At 42.3% G+C, this 18,962-nt stretch overlaps 1 protein-coding gene across 2 annotated transcripts in view; it reads left to right on the top strand.

Moving 5' to 3' along the window:
* SMU1 (SMU1 DNA replication regulator and spliceosomal factor) overlaps positions 1–18,962 on the top strand; it is a 29,108-nt gene extending 10,146 nt beyond the window's left edge. For both annotated transcript variants that reach the window (XM_077817959.1, XM_077817957.1), the window contains exons 7-12: positions 773–889; positions 9,937–10,064; positions 11,964–12,090; positions 15,070–15,237; positions 15,516–15,668; positions 18,557–18,962. In XM_077817959.1, the coding sequence (XP_077674085.1) occupies positions 773–889; positions 9,937–10,064; positions 11,964–12,090; positions 15,070–15,237; positions 15,516–15,668; positions 18,557–18,655 (792 nt within the window). In that variant the 3' untranslated portion in view covers positions 18,656–18,962. The remainder of the gene's footprint in view (positions 1–772; positions 890–9,936; positions 10,065–11,963; positions 12,091–15,069; positions 15,238–15,515; positions 15,669–18,556) is intronic.

The raw sequence follows: 18,962 nt of genomic DNA, 5'->3' as shown, positions 1-18,962 counted from the left end.
GAGATACCTATTAACACTTGCATCTGAAGAAGTGGGTTTTTGACCCACGAAAGCTTATGTCCAGATAAATCTGTTAGTCTTTAAGGTGCCACCAGACTGCTCATTGTTTTTGTGGCTACAGACTAACACGGCTACCCCCTGATACTTATTAACACTTCTGTACATAACAATATTTTAAAACTAAATGCTACAGCTGGGTGGTACCCACATGTTAGTTTGATCCCATCATCTGATTGGTTTTAATGTTTGTTTTATGTGATTATTTGCTGTATTTAATTTTTTTGTATATGAACTAAATGCTTTGTATTTTGCGGTGATGAAGAATTTAGATATATATTTAATTTAGCAATGGGTACTGTAAAGCTAGGAAGCAGCCTCAGGACCAAAGCTTGGTTGACTTGTTATTACTACTGGTTCAACAAATTTGGGTATAGGTATTATTTTGACTGATTCAATCATAGTTTTGAATTTAGAAGTAAAACATCTGTTGGACTGATTCATTGGGGATTCTTTCCCTCCATAACTGTATTTTAGCTATTATGTGACAACACAGTATTCTCCATTCCCCACATATGTGGCACAGGTTTGTTGTTCAAATTGCAGGTGCCAGATGGAATGTGGCTGGTTCAATGTTCATGAACATAATATGCCACTTACTGTTGTGAGTTGAATTCTTCCATGAATCGATGGCAATTAGCTATTGCTGTTTAGTTTTAGTTCTCTTTTATCCTCCATTGCTGTGGCTGACAGATGTTCTTGCTGTTTCATTTAGGATCTGAAATACCAAGCACAAGATAACTTTATGATGATGGATGATGCAGTTCTGTGCATGTGTTTCAGTAGAGACACAGAAATGTTAGCAACTGGAGCACAAGATGGGAAGATCAAGGTATGAATTTTAGGACATAGAAACTGTTAGGAAGTACAGAAAGATTAGGCTAAATCAAATGTACGCATTGTACCCTTTAAATTTGAGGAGTGTGAGGTGGAAGAGAGTCTGATGCTCAGTTCCTATTGTTAATTTCCCCATGCACTGGAAACGGATTTCTTGCTATAATTTCATACTCTCCAGTCTTAAAGTTGGCCTACGAAGACACTTTTTAATACACTTTTTTGGATTATAGTATTGTGCCTGTCTTGAGAAAGGAATTGATTTTAGACTCGGGATTGTGGGTTTCATGCCCTTTGATCTTGTTACACAAGGCTGCTAAATATATAATTATACAAGCTAATGGTCTGTAAAGATCCACTTGTCTTGCTAGTTTGGGAAATTTTTCAAATGATATCCTCTAGAAAAGGAGATGAGTATGCATGTTCAATAACTACTGTCCTTTAGACTTGTATAAGGCATTTAGTATGTGCAGTGCATTCTATATGGTAGCCTCAGATATGAACAAGTGCAATGTCTCTATTTGTGTATCTAACACTCTGGTTTTGAGATGCTCCCACTGTGACCCTCTAGAACAGTGGTTCTCAATCTGACACCTCTGGGGAGTTGCCATCTGGAGGGGTGCAAGCTCACTCCTGGAAGACTTATCGTGTTTCAGGGCAGCTGCACCTCTGTTCGCTCTCTAAGGGCACCCACTATCAGGGTTCTGGCTCCCCAGCTGTCACTCTTTTGGGTGGAGCTCTGTCTCTCACTCCTTCCTGAGCGGGGTATTTCCAGGCTGCACAGCTCCCTGTCTACACTGAATTTTCCAGCAAGTCATACTGACTAAGCAGGCCTACTTTTCTTTCTCCTCATAGGCTGTAACGGTGTGATTGCCCACAATTATAAAGTACCACACAGTTCTTCCTAAGCAAGCACACTTATTCCGAAGGTGAAAGTATTACAGGGAAAACCTACTAAAACAGTAAAAGTCACCACAACTCCAACAAGGTCTCTGGTAGGAGTAGTCCTTCACTACCCACCAAGGGGTTTTACTGTGGTTACCAGTTCATAACTGTCTTGGCTCAGAACAAGCACCCCCATGAATAAATCAGCCCATACTTTTATGGCTAGGGTGTTGGATCGAGAGATTCTGGGAGCAGGTAATCAGTAGCCAATGGAAAAGGCTGAGGTTTTGCATAACTGGGTTGGAGGGGTACATCTGCATTCACCTCCTCTTAGAGATTTCCTAGGAAACCCACTTAACCAAAAGTTCATTCGTATCTGGCACATTCTTTAAACAAGTCCTTTGAAGCTAATACCACTTCCCAGTGTTTACATTAGTCATGTCTGCCCACAGAGAGTTTCCATACAATCCCACAATAATACATGAACATCTGCAAAAGGCTAATGTAGTGCCCATCTTTAAAAAAGGGAAGGAGGAGGATCCGGGGAACTACAGGCCAGTCAGCCTCACCTCAGTCCTTGGAAAAATCATGGAGCAGGTCCTCAAGGAATCAATTTTGAAGCACTTAGAGGAGAGGAAAGTGACCAGGAAGAGTCAGCATGGATTCACCAAGGGCAAGTCATGCTTGACTAACCTAATTGCCTTCTATGACGAGATAAGTGGCTCTGTGGAATGAGGGGAAAACAGTGGACGTGTTATTCCTTGACTTTAGCAAAACTTTTGATACAGTCTCCCACAGTATTCTTGCCAGCGAGTTAAAGAAGTATGGGCTGGATGAATGGACTATAAGGCGGATAGAAAGCTGGCTAGATCGTCGGGCTCAACGGGTAGTGATCAATGACTCCATGTCTAGTTGGCAGCCGGTATCAAGCGGTGTGCCCCAAGGTCGGTCCTGGGGCCGGTTTGTTCAATATCTTCATTAATGATCTGGAGGATGGCGTGGTTTGCACCCTCAGCAAGTTTGAAGACGACACTAAACTGGGAGGAGTGGTAGATACGCTGGATGGTAGGGATAGGATACAGAGGGACCTAGACAAATTAGAGGATTGGGCCAAAAGAAATCTGATGAGGTTCAACAAGGACAAGTGCAGAGTCCTGCACATAGGATGGAAGAATCCCATGCATTACTAGGGACTGAGTGGCTAGGCAGCAGTTCTGCAGAAAAGGACCTAGGGGTTACAGTGGACGAGAAGCTGGATATGAGTCAACAGTGTGCCCTTGTTGCCAAGAAGGCTAACGGCATTTTGGGCTGTATAAGTAGGAGCATTGCCAGCAGATCAAGGGACGTGATCGTTCCCCTCTATTTGACATTGGTGAGGCCTCATCTGGAGTACTGTGTCCAGTTTTGGGCCTCACGCTACAAGGAGGATGTGGAAAAATTGGAAAGCATCCAGCAGAGGGCAACAAAAATGATCAGGGGGCTGGAGCACATGACTTATGAGGAAAGGCTGAGGGAACTGGGATTATTCAGTCCGCAGAAGAAGAATGACGGGAGATTTGGTAGCTGCTTTCAACTACCTGAAAGGGGGTTCCAAAGAGGATGGATCTAGACTGTTCTCAGTGGTAGCTGATGACAGAACAAGGAGTAATGGTCTCAAGTTGCAGTGGGGGAGGTTTAGGTTGGATATTAGGAAAAACTTTTTCACTAGGAGGGTGGTGAAGCACTGGAATGGGTTACCTAGGGAGGTGGTGGAATCTCCTTCTTTAGAGATTTTTAAGGTCAGGCTTGACAAAGCCCTGTCTGGGATGATTTGCTTTGAGCAGGGGGTTGGACTACATGACCTCCTGAGGTCCCTTCCAACCCTGATATTCTGTGATTCTGAATACAGTGAACTCCTGTGACACTTAAACTTAATTCAAAAGGGTTTACCTTAATTCAGCGAGGGTTGTGCAGGGCATTGAAGTGTCTTTCAGAACTTGTACTCTAGTCTTTCTTTAGTTTATTTACCTTCCCACCCCAGGTCTCTGCCTCTCAATGTGCTAATTAGCAAAACAGCGTAGCGCGTCATAAGTAGTCGGGATCCAACATTTAGGTTGTGTGTTAACTTAGCCCTGGTCTATACTAGGGGAGGGTTGACCTAAGATACACAACTTGATCTACGCGAATAGCGTAGCTGAAGTCGGCATATCTTAGGTTGACTTATCTGGCCATGAGGACGGCGGCGAGTCGGCCGCTGCCGCTCCCCCGTCAACTCCGCTTCCACCTCTCGCCAGCTGGAGTTCCGGAGTCGATGGGGAGCGCGTTTGGGGATCGACTTATTGCGTCTAGACGTGCCCTTAGAAAAATAACAAAACCTAATGGGAATGTTTTCATGTTTGTTAAATGGCAGGGAAAGTAGATGATTGGTCGTATGCCCTGCAGCATTTGAAACCCTGCCATGGCAGAGCATACTGTTAATGCATGAGTACCCGAAAGTGACTAGAAACACAAATTAAATTAGCCTGTCTTCATTGTCTTAATATGAATAGTCTAAAATGTAAACAGCAGAAATAATGGAAAACAGAACTCATCTGTTAATCGGTGTTTAACGCAAATGAGGGGGTTTGAGTAACATTTAACTTCTAAAGGGAAAAGAAAGGGTAGCTCCAAGGTGAAGTTTTATTTTTTGTTCCAAATCAGTGGCCTGTTGTTCCTTTCTGGAGGAGTAGCGGGTGGAAAGTCTCTTTCAGCTTTAGGCCAGGCAACCCTCTGCCCAGCAGCATCCCCATTACTGACAGGTGCAATCCTTTTTGTATGGCTAATGTCTGTGTGCAGCCTGATAGGAGTGCTACGGCCATCAGTGTCCTGCACCAGGAAGAGCTGCCAGGACAGATGAGTTCAGGCATCCGTAAAACCAAACCCAGATAACCTAGAGTTCTGCAGTCTCGATTAGAAAACAGCTCTTAAATTGGAGATTAGCTTGAGGGCATGTCACGTTTACAAGGAAAGGGGGAAACTGATGTGGAATAGATAAGAACATAAGAACAGCCATACTGGGTCAGACCAAAGGCCCATCTAGCCCAGTATCCTGTCTTCTGACAGTGGCCAATGCCAGGTGCTTCAGAGAGAATGAACAGAACAGGCAATTATCAAGTGATCCATCCCCTGTTGCCCATTTCCAGCTTTGGGCAAACAGAGGCTAGGGACACCTTCCCTGCCCATCCTGGCTACTAGCCATTGATGGACCGATCCTTCATTAATTTATCTAGTTCTTTTTTGAAACTTGCTGTAGTCTTGGCCTTCACAACATCCTCAGGCAAAGAGTTCCACAGGTTGACTCTGTGTTGTGTGAAGAAATACTTCCTTTTATTTGTTTTTAATCTGCCTATTAATTTCATTTGGTGACCCCTAGTTCTTGTGTTATGAGAAGGAGTAAATAACACTTCCTTATTTACTTTCTCCACACCATTCATGATTTTTATAGATCTCTATCATATCCCCCCTTAGTCGTCTCTTTTCCAAGCTAAAAAGTCCCAATCTTATTAATCTCTCATCACATGGAAGCTGTTCCATATCCTTAATCATTTTTGTTGCCCTTTCCTGAACGTTTTCCAATTCCAATATATCTTTGTTGAGATGTGGCGACCACATCTGCACACGGTATTCAAGACGTGGGTGTACCATAGATTTATATAGAGGTAATATGATATTTTCTGTCTCCTTATCTATCCTTTTCTTAATGATTCCCAACATTCTGTTAGCTTTTTTGATTGCTGATTTACATTGAGTGGATGTTTTCAGAGAACTATCCACAAAGACTCCAAGATCTTTCTTGATTGGTAACAGCTAATTTAGACCCCATCATTTTATATGCATAGTTGGGATTATGTTTTCCAATGTGCATTACACTGCATTTATCAACATTGAATTTCATCTGCCATTTTCTTGTCCAGTCACCCAGTTTTGTGAGATCCCTTTAACTCTTCACCATCTACTTTGGACTTAACTGTCTTGAATAGTCTTGTGTCATCTGCAAATTTTGCCATGTCATCGTTTACCCCCTTTTCCAGATCATTTATGAGTATGTTGAATAGTACTGGCCCTAGTACAGACCCCTGGGGGACACCGCTATTTACCTCTCTCCATTCTGAAAACTGACCATTTATTCCTACCTTTGTTTCCTATCTTTTAACCAGTTATTGATCCATGAGAGGACCTTTCCTCTTATCCCATGATGGCTTACTTTGCTTAAGAGCCTTGTCAAAGGCTTTCTGAAAATCTAAGTATACTCTATCCACCCTCTTGTCCACATGGTTGTTGACCACCTCTACCAATTCTAGTAGATTGGTGAGGCATAATTTCCCTTTACAAAAACCATGTTGTCTCTTCCCCAACAAATCATGTTCATCCATGTGTCTGACAATTCTGTTCTTTACTACAGTTTCAACCAATTTGCCTGGTACTGAAGTCAGGCTTACTGTCCTGTAATTGCTGGGATCACCTGTGGAGCCTTTTTAAAAAATTGGCATCACATTAGCTATCATCCAGTCGTCTGGTACAGAAGTTTATTGCAATGATAGATTATGTACCACAGTTAGAAGTTTGTAGGGGAAAGTCGTAGTTGCTGGGTTGATTGGAATCTTTCAGGTCAGCCAATCACTTTCAAAGGAGAGTTGTGGTGAAGATATTGGTAGTCTGGGTTGATGGTATGAATCACTGCAATGGACAGTAGCTACCTGTGTGATGAGCCTGCATACTAACATCCCCATTTCTGTTGTCAGTGACACCCCCCCCCCCATAGTTCTGTTTTAACATGGCTTTAAATTAAAATAAAGTTGGGGTATTGGAAGGATTTGATTTAAACACAGAAAGCCAAAGACATTGAAACATAAGGCTTGACACTGGAAGGGGGGGGGGCGGAAGTGGGTGGCTAAACTGTCTCCTGAACCACATGTAGGTCACCTGCTGTCCTTAAGTCTGGCCGGTCTCTATACAAGGTTCTCTGTCCAGCAAATACTGCCATAGGTAGGAGCAGCAGAACTGAAGATGGTAGTTCGGGGCTAACTGAACCCCCTGTGTGGGTTCAAGTGAGAATCTGTTACTTACGTAATCTGCCAAATTAAAAACAAACTACAGCCTTGAGGCTAAATACTCCCCAATTTGAAATCCTTTGCTTTGTCTAGCACAGCCGATACAACTCCGCCCTCCCTTCTGTTACTGAGCAGGACTGGAACAAGCAGATTGCATGTAGGCTGTCTTTCCCCATTAGGATGCATGTTGAATAATACACACCCTGTTTTACAAAGCAATTAGGGCTGCTGTTGGTATACGTGGTACAAAACCACAAGAACAAGGCGGTGAAAAGTTAAGCCACCTCAGTCAAGACCCTCTATTCCTCCACTCTCAGGCACCAGGGTGGATTTGACTTAAATCGCTAGTCAGGAAGACTCGATTTAATCATGGTTTCCTACATAAAAGTGCATTCTTGTTGGTTATTATAACCTTAATACATATTCTTCACAACTCAGAGGTAGATATGTTTCATTTTTAGAAGGTACACACTATACTTTTTTAAATAGTGATTTATTTTAAAAACTTTTCAGATTAGTTTTACAGCTATATCAGAAAATGAATGATTGTTTGGTTATTTCATTTACCAAAGGTAATTGAAACAGTTCACCTCTCAATGACTTCATAACTATCTCCAATTCAACAGGTTTATCATTAATATTTGGAGGATTTTCTTGCCATGCTGTATTAGGAGGAGACAGACAGACAGATATTTAAATTGTTGTATTTAACTAAAACAACAACGTTAAGTATTCTGGATTGTTTTCTTTAACGGCAAACATGTAATATTTTAACAAAACAAGCATATGTCCCTTGCTTCTCACATTTATCTCCAGACTTCTTCTCCTTGTCCAGATCTATTCTGCCCCCAATTCTATTCACTGAACTTTTTGAAACTTTGCACTTTTAGAGCGAGGTAAGGGATTGACTCTGTGTACACAAATTTGCAGAGGGACAATAGAGTTGCGGTCTGTTATTTCTCACCTCTATATATTTATTTATTTATTTAAAAATATTTTTGCTGTTAACAGGCATAGTACCTCTGGAGACACAAATCCACAGTTTGAGAACTGCATCTCTGACTTTATCTTCTAGACTGAGCATTGAGTCCCATCGGGTAGATAGAAAGATTAACCTAAATAATCTATACAGAAGCCCCTGGAACCCCATAAGATTGGGTCCCTAATCGATGAACTGTTGAACTCATTTACAAAACTTTTCTTAAACGTTACATGAATATATTGTCTCTTACTATAGAATTAGAATTTATAATGCCTATTCCCTGATGAGATATCTTTGAGCTATAATGTATCTTAATTAAAACTGTTTTAGATAATTTTTTCCTGAAAAAGCATTTTATCAAAAAAATCATTGATTTTTATCCACCTTCACAGGCATACACCTTACCATACCACAACAAGCACCTACTGCAACCGTAGCTCTGCCCCCTTTGCTCTTGTGCAAGCACCCCTTTACCTGATTTGTTTTAACCCCCCCTCCACCCCCACACACACTAGTACTTGGAAGTTTGGTGGAATAGTGTGGAGAGAGGGTAGTTTACTAAAGGGCTGTGTGCAGAAGAATGGTTGAAGGGGGTGCTGGAAGGCTGGCATTACTAGGAAATAGAGCTACGGTTGGGGTGCATGGTGTACAGTAGCTGTGGTATGGTAAGGTGTGGGTGTGTGGTAGGAAGAGCAGAGGGTACGTACTGCTAGGTGGCTTAACTTTTCATTGTGTTGCTTTTGTAGGTTTGTGTCTGGCATGGGGTTGGTGCGTGTGTATGTAGCAAGCATGGCTGCTACACAGCAAAGTTTTTTGTATGTTTCCTCAGTTTTTTAATAGTTAATTAGGGAGGAGGGTTGGACTAGAGGTAAGATCAGCGGGGTGAGGCAAGTGAAACTACAGACAGACTGTTTATCTGTCATCTGTTGTGTCTCATGCCAGCAGCTGGGCACCAACCCTGCTATAGGATCACATCTGACAGATGTGTAACTCCTGACAGAGAAAGCCTTGTGTGCCTGTGCTGGCTGCCTTGAGTCGGGCGCGTGTCTGCAGTGCATAAACTTCTAATTAGAACAAGAATAAAAGCTAAACATTTTTTAGGAAAAAACCCTCCACCACCCTACCTGTTGCACAAGTTCTAGTCAGAATCTACGCCTTTGCCAAGTATGGAGTAGATGCAGTGTGTAAGAGAGAGTGGTCAGCAGCTAAATATAGGACAGGAAAGGAAAACCTCACCCAGAGCCCAAATTTAAGAGCTCCTATTGAAATCCCATGAAGAGAATTTCAGAAAGCAGATTAATTCAGTGACACTGCACACTACCAGGCCATCTGCTTGCGGAAAATGAGAAATTTATGCTCCATTTTAAACCCATCCCTAACTGTGGGGTGCTCTCAAGTGCCTCCAGAATTTGTGTATTTTAGGGTATGAAATAATATTGAAAATTTGACAGAATTGGCCAGCCCTGGAATGGGGAGGGAAATGCAGCCAGTTTCGTGGTAGATCTGTCACAGCAGGGTGCAAGGAGAAAAAGTTCTGAGGGCAGCTACTGCGCTGGGACGATTCTGAACCTGAAGTTGTAATAGTTATTCACAAATATGAAATTAATCTGAAACTTCAACAGAAACGTCATCCTCCTGACTCGGACTGGAACAGTGGTGTAATGCCCCACTGACAGGCTCACTATATGGGGTTTGTTCTGTTTTTATATTAACCTTTGGATGTAGCCAAACTTTAAGCTGTTTTTTGTGTACAGTAGCAGAGAAGGGAAAGAGCAGGCATACCATACAACGTAACTGTTCTTGTGTGTAGCTTCCATACAGTGGACCCTTCAAATCAAGCCCATACCCTCTCCCACATCAGCTAGAAACTTCAGCACTCCATTTGCCAAAGTCTTGTTTGAATGCAAACTGGGTAGAGTCATGCAGGTGCCTCTTAGATACATGTCCCACAGCGTTAAATATTTCATGGGGGTAAAAACACCACCTCCCGTGCTATTCTAGCTTAGCTTTTGATCCTGGATACTCTTCATCTTAGTCCTGGATACCCTCTGAATTTCACTTGATTTAAGGGATGGTCTTTTTCTGACTAGTATTTTGGATGTCCCTCAGGTGTGGAAGATTCAGAGTGGGCAGTGTCTGAGGAGATTTGAACGAGCACACAGTAAAGGTGTCACCTGCCTCAGTTTCTCTAAAGACAGCAGTCAGATTCTTAGTGCTTCTTTTGATCAGACAATCAGGTAAGTTATAAATTTGAGGGCTGTAATCTACAAGAAGCTCTAATAGAAGTTGTAAGTATCATTTCTTCAGTCCCCTTGCCTTAAACTCTTGGATATTTTTAGCTTACATGAAAGCTAGTCCTTAATGTTTTTAACATTAAAAAAATTATTTTGCTCTTTCCTCTTGAACAAGTAGTTCAAATTTTTGCCCTTTCAATTTTTGTAACCTATTTTTGTGGTAACCTATTTTCAATCTAGTGTTCGCAGGAGGTACTGGCCCTGATGTATTGTTTTATGTTTATTTAAAAGTATTTCTGTCCTCAGATTCAGCAGCAGCCATTTCAGTACTTTTACACCTGTCACTACATCCCAGCAAGAGAGGCCGGCTGAGCAGTGCTCATTGGCTTACATTCAAACTTTAAAACAACTGTTTCTGAAACTGGCTATAAGGCTAGTACTACGACCTGATGGTCCCCACAGATAATGGGATATGGGGCCGTTCTTGAGCACCAGTACTGATTGAACCCAGCCACTACCATTTGACAGTTGTCAGTGTGTTATGTGTAATAGTGGTCATCTCCGTTCATTTTCCTTCTCCACAAAGAGGGCTCCAGGCAGCTGGAAAACATCTACTGCAGCCTGAGGAGAGTTTACAAGGTTCTGCAAGGTCACTTGTGTCTGTCCTCCCAGCAGTAACTGCACAGGAGAAAGGCCGTGGCCATCGCAAACACGTGACATCACACCTGCCACAACTTTCTGTATCGGTGAGAAGCGTCTTGCCAGCAGAGTTCCATTGTCTCTCCTTCCAGCAGGAAGCATTGTGAGACACCCCTGCAGACACACACGCCTCCAGGAGGCAGCTCAGCTGTTGAACTTCCTGGGCCAGGGGACTTTAACACCCTGACCCAAGAAGCAGCTCCTCTCTCACACCTTCTAGGAATAAGTGGAGTGGAGGCCTTCCCCTACTGCAGGACAGGGCTGCACCTCTCTTATCCAGTCCCAGACAGCCCAATGCCCCCATGACTGCCCGGTTCTTGGAGCAGTGAAACTGTCCTCTTCTGGAGAAGGCTTGTGCATGCAGGAGCTGGGCCTACTAGACTATGGGAACTCCCCCTCGTAAGAAAAAAGTGACCACAAAACCAATCTTTTTCAAAAGTAAATGGCAAATTCCCTCCTTCAGCTTAGCTTTCTCTCAAAGCTTCTACCACATGTGCATGCTTTCACACCTCATAACTGCTCTGTAAACTAGTCAAGCTAGTTTTTCTAGAGCCTGGGAATGAAAAGAATTTTTTGATTTTTTCAAGTTGGTGGTGGTTGCTCAGATGCTAATGTGACTGGGGCCATGTAAGTATCTCGGTTAGGGGCTGGTGTCATTGTTACCAAAAACATTAAGCATCAGTGGAATTCTCTTGGCAGTGTTAGCCCAGAGGTCAGGCATGACCTGTCCTTCCCATGCTCAGATTACTCCCTTCCGAACAGAGTTCTAGTTGATCCTGCCGCCGCCGCCGAGGGTGAACAAGATTGACATCTCCAGGGTTCTCAGGCTGGTGCTTTTCATGACCACTAAATTCACCTTAAAACTACAACAAAAATCTGTGTCCCCTGCCCCTTCTTGGGGTTTTATGTTTTGTGTATACCTGAAACTGCCTTTAACTAACTTTTCTAAAATTGATTAGATTTCAAGTTGATGATGTCCCTTTACATTTTTCATGGTCAGATATTATATCTGGGGAAAGGGGTTTGTGATGACAAACCCATTATTCTAGATGCAGATGTGTTAGCCTATTTTATTACTTGCTGTGTACATCAGACAGCAAACTAAATTCTTCCTTTATTTTACATCGCTGACTTGTACCTCTCTACAGACAACCTGGATGGATTAATTGTTTTTTTACCATGTTTTTTTAAATTTTGTAACAGGATTCATGGGTTAAAATCGGGAAAAACTCTAAAGGAATTCCGTGGTCATTCTTCATTTGTTAATGAAGCTACTTTTACCCAGGATGGTCACTATATTATCAGTGCGTCCTCTGACGGCACAGTGAAGGTAAAATGGCCACTTGCTTCTACGGGCCATGTATGGGAGTTGTTCTGTGTGTTGTAGCAAACTGTGGCATTTAATCTTAGAGATCATTTACATTAAAGGTACTTTTATCATAGCCAGGGCTTAGGCTTTGTCATTGGGCCTATTATATGTAGATTCCTGGATTCTACAAGGTGGTGTAGGGTCTAATGTATGCATTTCCCCTCATTCAGAGAGTGATAAACACAATAAGACAAGGCTGGGTGATTTTAATAGCACCAGCATGGCTCAGACAACTGATTTGGTTACTTGTCACAAGGATTAGTGGAACCTCTGCTGCTGAGACCGAACTTGTTGACACAGCAAAGAGGGAAGGTCTGTCATCCAGACCTTAAGGCCCTTCTCTGGGCTGCATGACTTTTGGTAGAAGAAAGACATTCAAAGTACAGAATGTACTGTTGTATTGTAGAAAAGAATTCACATGGGTGTGATGTATTCTTAAATGGAAAAGGTTTTTATCGTGGATTTCCTTGTATAATGTGGATTCTTATACGGCTCCAATTATATATTAGAGTATTTATTGTATCTTAAGAAGACACCTCTTTCATTATCTTCAATTAAGTTTAATCTCTCAGCCTTACCAGAATATCATATACCTGTAGAGGTAAAATCCATTTTCCTAATGATATGGTTAAGAAGTTTTTAAAAGACCCTAATAATTTATATCCTCAAATAAGAACTCCTGTGCCCACCTCAGATTTGAATGTAGCACTAGCAAAATTAATGAGACCTCCCTTTGGGGAGCTGTTCTTCATCTCATCTATCTGTAAAAACGGTGTTTTCAATACAGTCACTGCAGTGAAATGCATAAGTGACTTGCATACATTCAGTGTTTCATAAGGATAAAGTGATTTTTCTCATTCATCCTAAGTTTTTACCAAAAATAGTCTGATTCCACATAAATCAATCATAATTTTACCAGCAATGCCCCTCTGCCATGTACATTGGCCAAACTGGACAGTCTCTATGCAAAAGAATAAATGGACACAAATCTGAAATCAGGAATCCTAACATTCAAAAACATTTAGTAGGAGAACACTTCAACCTCTCTGGTCACTCAGTAACAGACTTAAAGGTGGCAATTTTGCAATAGAAAAGCTTCAAAAACAGACTCCAATGAGAAACTGCTGAACTGGAATTAATTTTCAAACTAGATACCATTAACTTGGGCTTGAATAGAGACTGGGAGTGGCTGGGTCAATTACGCAAATTGAATCTAGTTCCCCATGTTAAGTATCCTCACACCTTCTTGTCAGCTGTCTGAAATGGGCCAGCTTGATTATCACTACAAAAGTTGTTTTTTCTCCTGCTGATAATAGCTCATCTTAATTAATTAGCCTCTTACAGTTGGTGTGGCAACTTCCACCTTTTCATGTTCTCTGTATGTGTATATATATCTTCCTACTATAGGAACTATATGTTCCATTCTATGCATCTGAGGAAGTGGGCTGTAGCCCACGAAAGCTTATGCTCAAATAAATTTGTTAGTCTTTAAGGTGCCACAAGTACTCCTATAATTTTACCCAAAACCCCATACTCATAATGGGGAAACTAAATTACATGTTAGATGCAAGGAGAGTGTTATGATTTTATTTCGACAAGACTAAATAGTTTAGACAGTCTTAAAGGCTGTTTCTAACTTATGGACCAAAAAACAAGGGAAAAGCTATTTCTGAACAGACTTTCTAGATGAGTTAGGTATTTATGAAATTTATAAATTGAAAAGATTATCCATTCCTCAGGGCATCAGAACTTTCAAATAGGGCATCAGAACTTTCAAATAGGGCATCAGAACTTTCAAATAGGGCATCAGAACTTTCAAATAGATCAAAGGCAGCTTATATGGCTTTCTTTGGATGTATTCCTCTGGTAGAGATATGTAGAGCTGCAGCCTGGAGTTCTGTCCACACCTTTACTAAATATTATACTTCAGATTTGAAATCAAGATCAGATGGAAAGTTTGGTAGGGCAGTCCTGCACTTCTTATTTGACAAGAACTCCCAAGTCCCACCGTCCTCGGTCAGAGTACTGCTTATTAATCTATCTCGTGAGTGGGAATATGCAGAGGATGCTTAAAGGAAGAAATGAAGGTTCCTCTCCTGCTGGTAATAGCTCACCTTTCCTGATCACTCTCGTTACAGTGTGTATGGTAACACCCATTGTTTCATGTTCTCTGTGTATATAAAATCTCCCCATTATATTTTCCACTGTATGCATCCGATGAAGTGAGCTGTAGCTCACGAAAGCTTATGCTCAAATAAATTTGTTAGTCTCTAAGGTGCCACAAGTCCTCCTTTTCTTTTTACCTTATAACTGATATTCTTCAAGATAGACTCTGTATATTGACACTCCCCCCCCTCCCTTGGAGTCAGCCCTGCTTACCAGAGGGCTTGGGGTTGGAACTGAGGCAATAGAGTGCCACTCTCTCCTTTCGAACCCTGGCCCTAGAATGTCCGGAGTTCAGGGAAGGGGGCAAGGGAGGTATGTGGATGTGCCAGCTACTGCCATTAGTAGGATTTTACCATTCAGGCTGCACTGGTCAGAGCACCCCATGAGTGGGGCTATTCAGAGTCCATCTCAAAGAACCTCGGCTACAGGTAAGTAACCTTCATATTTGGATATCTTTCTAAATAAACCTGTTCTTGCTCACCCAGTAGTTATTAGGCTTGATTCAGGAATTGCTGGGTAAAATTTTCAGGCCACTGCTATACAGGCAGTTGGCCTAGATGATCATAATGGTCTTTTCTGGCCTTAAAATCTGTGAACCTACTAAATTACCATTTTTGGTGTTCGTTACTCTTTTTCCTCTCGTTTCAATAGATATTTTTTAAATGGTGAAAGCTACGTCCATAGCATCTCCTCCAAAAATGTGGTGTCTTTTTAATTAAAATGCAGAAATGTGCCTGATCATAAAGTGCTTCCACTTTGTATTCTGCTCAATAGATTTGGAATATGAAGACAACCGAGTGCTCCAACACCTTCAAATCTCTTGGCAGCACTGCAGGAACAGACATCACCGTGAATAGCGTGGTTCTGCTGCCTAAAAATCCAGAACACTTTGTCGTTTGCAACAGATCAAACACAGTGGTCATCATGAACATGCAAGGACAAGTATGTATGTGATTCCAGGCGTGTCCCTTTGAAGCAGCTAGGAAAGAGCTTAACAAGTATTGAAATCAGGATGAGATTGTGACCCTTCCAAGCAGTGTAGTGGGTGAAATCCTGATCTCTTTTCAGTAGTAACTGCTGGGTACCCTGCCCTTCTGAAAATCAGGCTGATTAGTTAGGCAACTAAATTCATGACCCCAGTATCTAATAGAAGCTAACCTTGTTAGTCGCGTTGTAGCTGCCACATGTGAATCCAGTGAACCTTTCTTTGGGTTTTATAGATTGTAAGAAGCTTCAGCTCTGGTAAGAGAGAAGGAGGTGACTTTGTTTGCTGTGCCCTTTCACCACGTGGCGAGTGGATCTACTGCGTGGGTGAAGACTTTGTGCTGTACTGTTTCAGCACAGTGACTGGCAAGCTGGAGAGAACTCTGACCGTGAGTACTTAACACAAGCTATTTGAGAGTAAACATGAATAGAATCTGTGTTCTTATCAGTTCTAGAATATTCATGCAAACATAAATTCCATAGTGACCTTACAGTAACACCTCACTTAACGTCGTCCCGATTAACTTTGTTTCGTTGTTACGTTGCTGATCAGTCAGAGAACAGGCTCGTTGGAAGTTGAGCCAATGCTCCCTGATAATGTGGTTTGGCAGCCGCCTGCTTTGTCCGCTGCTTGCAGGAAGAGCAGCCCACTGGAGCTGGTGGGGGCTTGGAGCCAGGGTGGGCTGGCAGCCCCCACATCAGCTCCCCATGTGCCAGCTGCCGAGCAGGCTATCAATTGCTTAGCAATTCAGCTGTCCCTCCCCCCCCACTGCCATGTGCTGCTCCTGCCCTCTGCCTTGGAGCTGCTCCCCAGAGCCTGCTGCTTGCTGTGCAGAGGGCAGGGAAGAGGGGTGCTAATGTCAGGGTGTCTCCCTCCCCCCGCTTCTGTACCCCATCTCCACAGAGCAGGGGCGGGAAACGACAGGGCTCAGGATGGAGGGAGCTTGCTGGCAGCAGCTGCTGTCTCAACTTGTTGATCTACTTAAAAAGGCAGTGTACTCAGAGTGGGGTCAGCATACTTAAAGAGGCAGTGTGTGTCTGTGTCTGCCATGCTGTGTCTCCTCCCTCCATTTGTGCTGCCTTGTAGAGTGTGTGGCTACCTTAACAACGTGTTAACCCTTGAGGGCTCAGCCGAGTGCTAGTTCATCATTTAGCAGCAAGGCATTCCCTGGGAAATATCCCACCCTCTTCCACCCTCTGACTCTACCACCTCAACCAAGCTTCAAAAAATTTTCCCTGGAACCTAACCCTGTGCCCCCCTCTCCCCTTTACATTAATTCTTATGGGGGAACTGGATTCACTTAACATTGCTTAAAGTAGCATTTTTCAGGAACATAACTACAGCGTTAAGCGAGGAGTTACTGTGCTCCTCTGACAAGCACCCTCAGGTGGTTGTTATAGGGTTGGTCCTGAGTACTTAGCTAAAGGTACGGGTTATTTTGAGAAAAATGCGTTTTAAAAATAACAATAGATAACGTTAGCTAGAACGTGGCCATGTACTCCGTAAAGGATTTGTGAAGTAGTTGTGATTGTATACTGTGATTTAACCCTGCACTTTCCCCAGGTTAGTGGGAGTGCACACACTTGTGTTACCCTTTGTGGGGCACACTTTCCCTTCAGGTTAAAACATTAGGGATGTGACTCTTCCACTTTGCATTCTGAGTGGCTGACTTCCATAGAACGGCTCTTGCGGGTGGGTGCTCAGATGTAAACCAGAGAGCACTAGCTGCTCTAGAGCCACACATGGAGTGGAGAGGGGGAATCAGGCCAAACAAGAGAAAGGGGTCTCGGGTCCTTGAGACTAGGCACAGGGCACAAGCTGTGGCAGAACAGAGCAGGACCATTCCTCAGCATGGCCTTCACCATATCACATTACAGGATCACGTTTATACAGCTCTGGAAAAAGAGCCACAGTCATAGAGTCTAAAGTCAGAAGGAACCATTAAGATCCTCCAGTTTGATCACCTGCGTAACACAGGCCAGAGAATTGTACCAAGTGATTCCTGCACCAAGCCTTTCATTTCTGGTTGATCTAGAGTAACTGTCTTAAAAAGATCCAGTCTTGATTCGGAGAGGCTCTCACACCCAGCTAAACTGCTCCACTGGTTAGTTACCGTCACGGTTACCTCCAACACAAATTGTGCTTCAGTTCCTGTTTGAATGTGTCCTGCTTCAGCTTCCCGTCTGCTGTTACTCCTCTACTGTCAGATCTCCTCATAGAGATGCTTCTAAACCATGATCAAGTCATCTCATAACCTTCTCTTGGATGAGCTAAAGAAATTGAGCTACTTCAGCATCAGACCATTTTTGCCCAGAATGATCTTGATCTTTAATAATAAAATGATTTGGATTCCTCAGACTTTCCAGACACACTGAAATATTGTGCATTTTAAGAAACTATTTTTGGATGCATAGTAACTTTTTTAAAAATTTCCAGCAAATACAGTAAGATGGACTTAAAGTTGAGAGTACATGTAATGTAGCGTAAAATACATTCTAGGAATGGTGTAATGGTCCCCCAGACAAGCCTTATAAACCCAGAGGTTACAATTTATATTAAGGTTCAATTTATAAATAGTTTACAAAGGATTAATAAATGATAGTTGCTATAAGCACCTTGCCGCCATGAATAGTTATAAGCGCACCAACAGAAGAATAGATTTAAAAATTATTATTAAAGCTAATGTTAAAATCCGATAATACACAGGTTAAGGAAAGAGTGTTTGTACATCTGGGTATAGTGCATAAATTATCCAAAAGTACAAAGTTTGGTTTAAAACTCATAAAATACATGTAGTACATAATCTGCAATAACCCAAATTTAAGCTAATAAATTCAATGATGCAGTTTAGATATTAACATCCAAATGTTCAGGTACATCATTCATAAATGTTTATACTAAGAGTTGGTTGTGGAAAGCAAATATAGCAATGAGTGTAGATTGTCCCTCAGTAATTGAGTTGGCTGTCCGTTCCAGGGATGGTGGAGTTCACGTCCACCTTCCCCGGAGGTGGTGGGGTGGATCTGACTAGGCAGTCTTGGATGGTGTTGTGTCGCAGCTGCCTGTCACGGGTCTGGAATGGAGCTTGCAGCTACACAAGATGTGGGGTAGGGTCTCATTGGCATAGCCACACTTCCTGCATTGCTTGGCCCTAAATTACTGACATGTGCTCTGAACCTTACTCATCTTACTGTTGCTTTTGCCTGAGAATATTATTTGGTTTGAGGTGATGTGCAGAGAAGACTTGCATCAATTTTTTTCCCTTTCATCCTGTAGGTTCATGAAAAGGATGTAATTGGCATCGCTCACCATCCCCATCAGAACTTGATCGCTACCTACAGTGAAGATGGCCTCTTGAAACTCTGGAAACCATAACTGTTTTTAACTAGCTTTGGAGAATGCTTCTTAAATGAAGGGCTGTTGTGTTCATGGTTTTATAAGTCCAAATATGCTTAGTATAATTTTCAGTTCAGGAGCCCAGAACTGTTTTTCAGTACTTGTTCTAAATTAGCTGTACAGTGTCAGTGAATAGAACACTTTCATTAACCCTGTATCTGGGTAGCTAAAGCAGTTTAATTGCTGTAGAAGCCATTATTCTGTCTTGTGAAGTCTGTGCTTTTCCTTTGTGCTGTTTATAGATGGAAAAACCACCATCAATTTATAAATGATTGACTTTCTAAAA

The sequence above is a fragment of the Eretmochelys imbricata genome, chromosome 5, assembly GCF_965152235.1.
Source record: "Eretmochelys imbricata isolate rEreImb1 chromosome 5, rEreImb1.hap1, whole genome shotgun sequence".
Lineage (NCBI taxonomy): Eukaryota > Metazoa > Chordata > Testudines > Cheloniidae > Eretmochelys > Eretmochelys imbricata.
The sequence above is the reverse complement of the archived record's forward strand: the minus strand, read 5'-3'. Positions and strand labels throughout refer to the sequence as shown.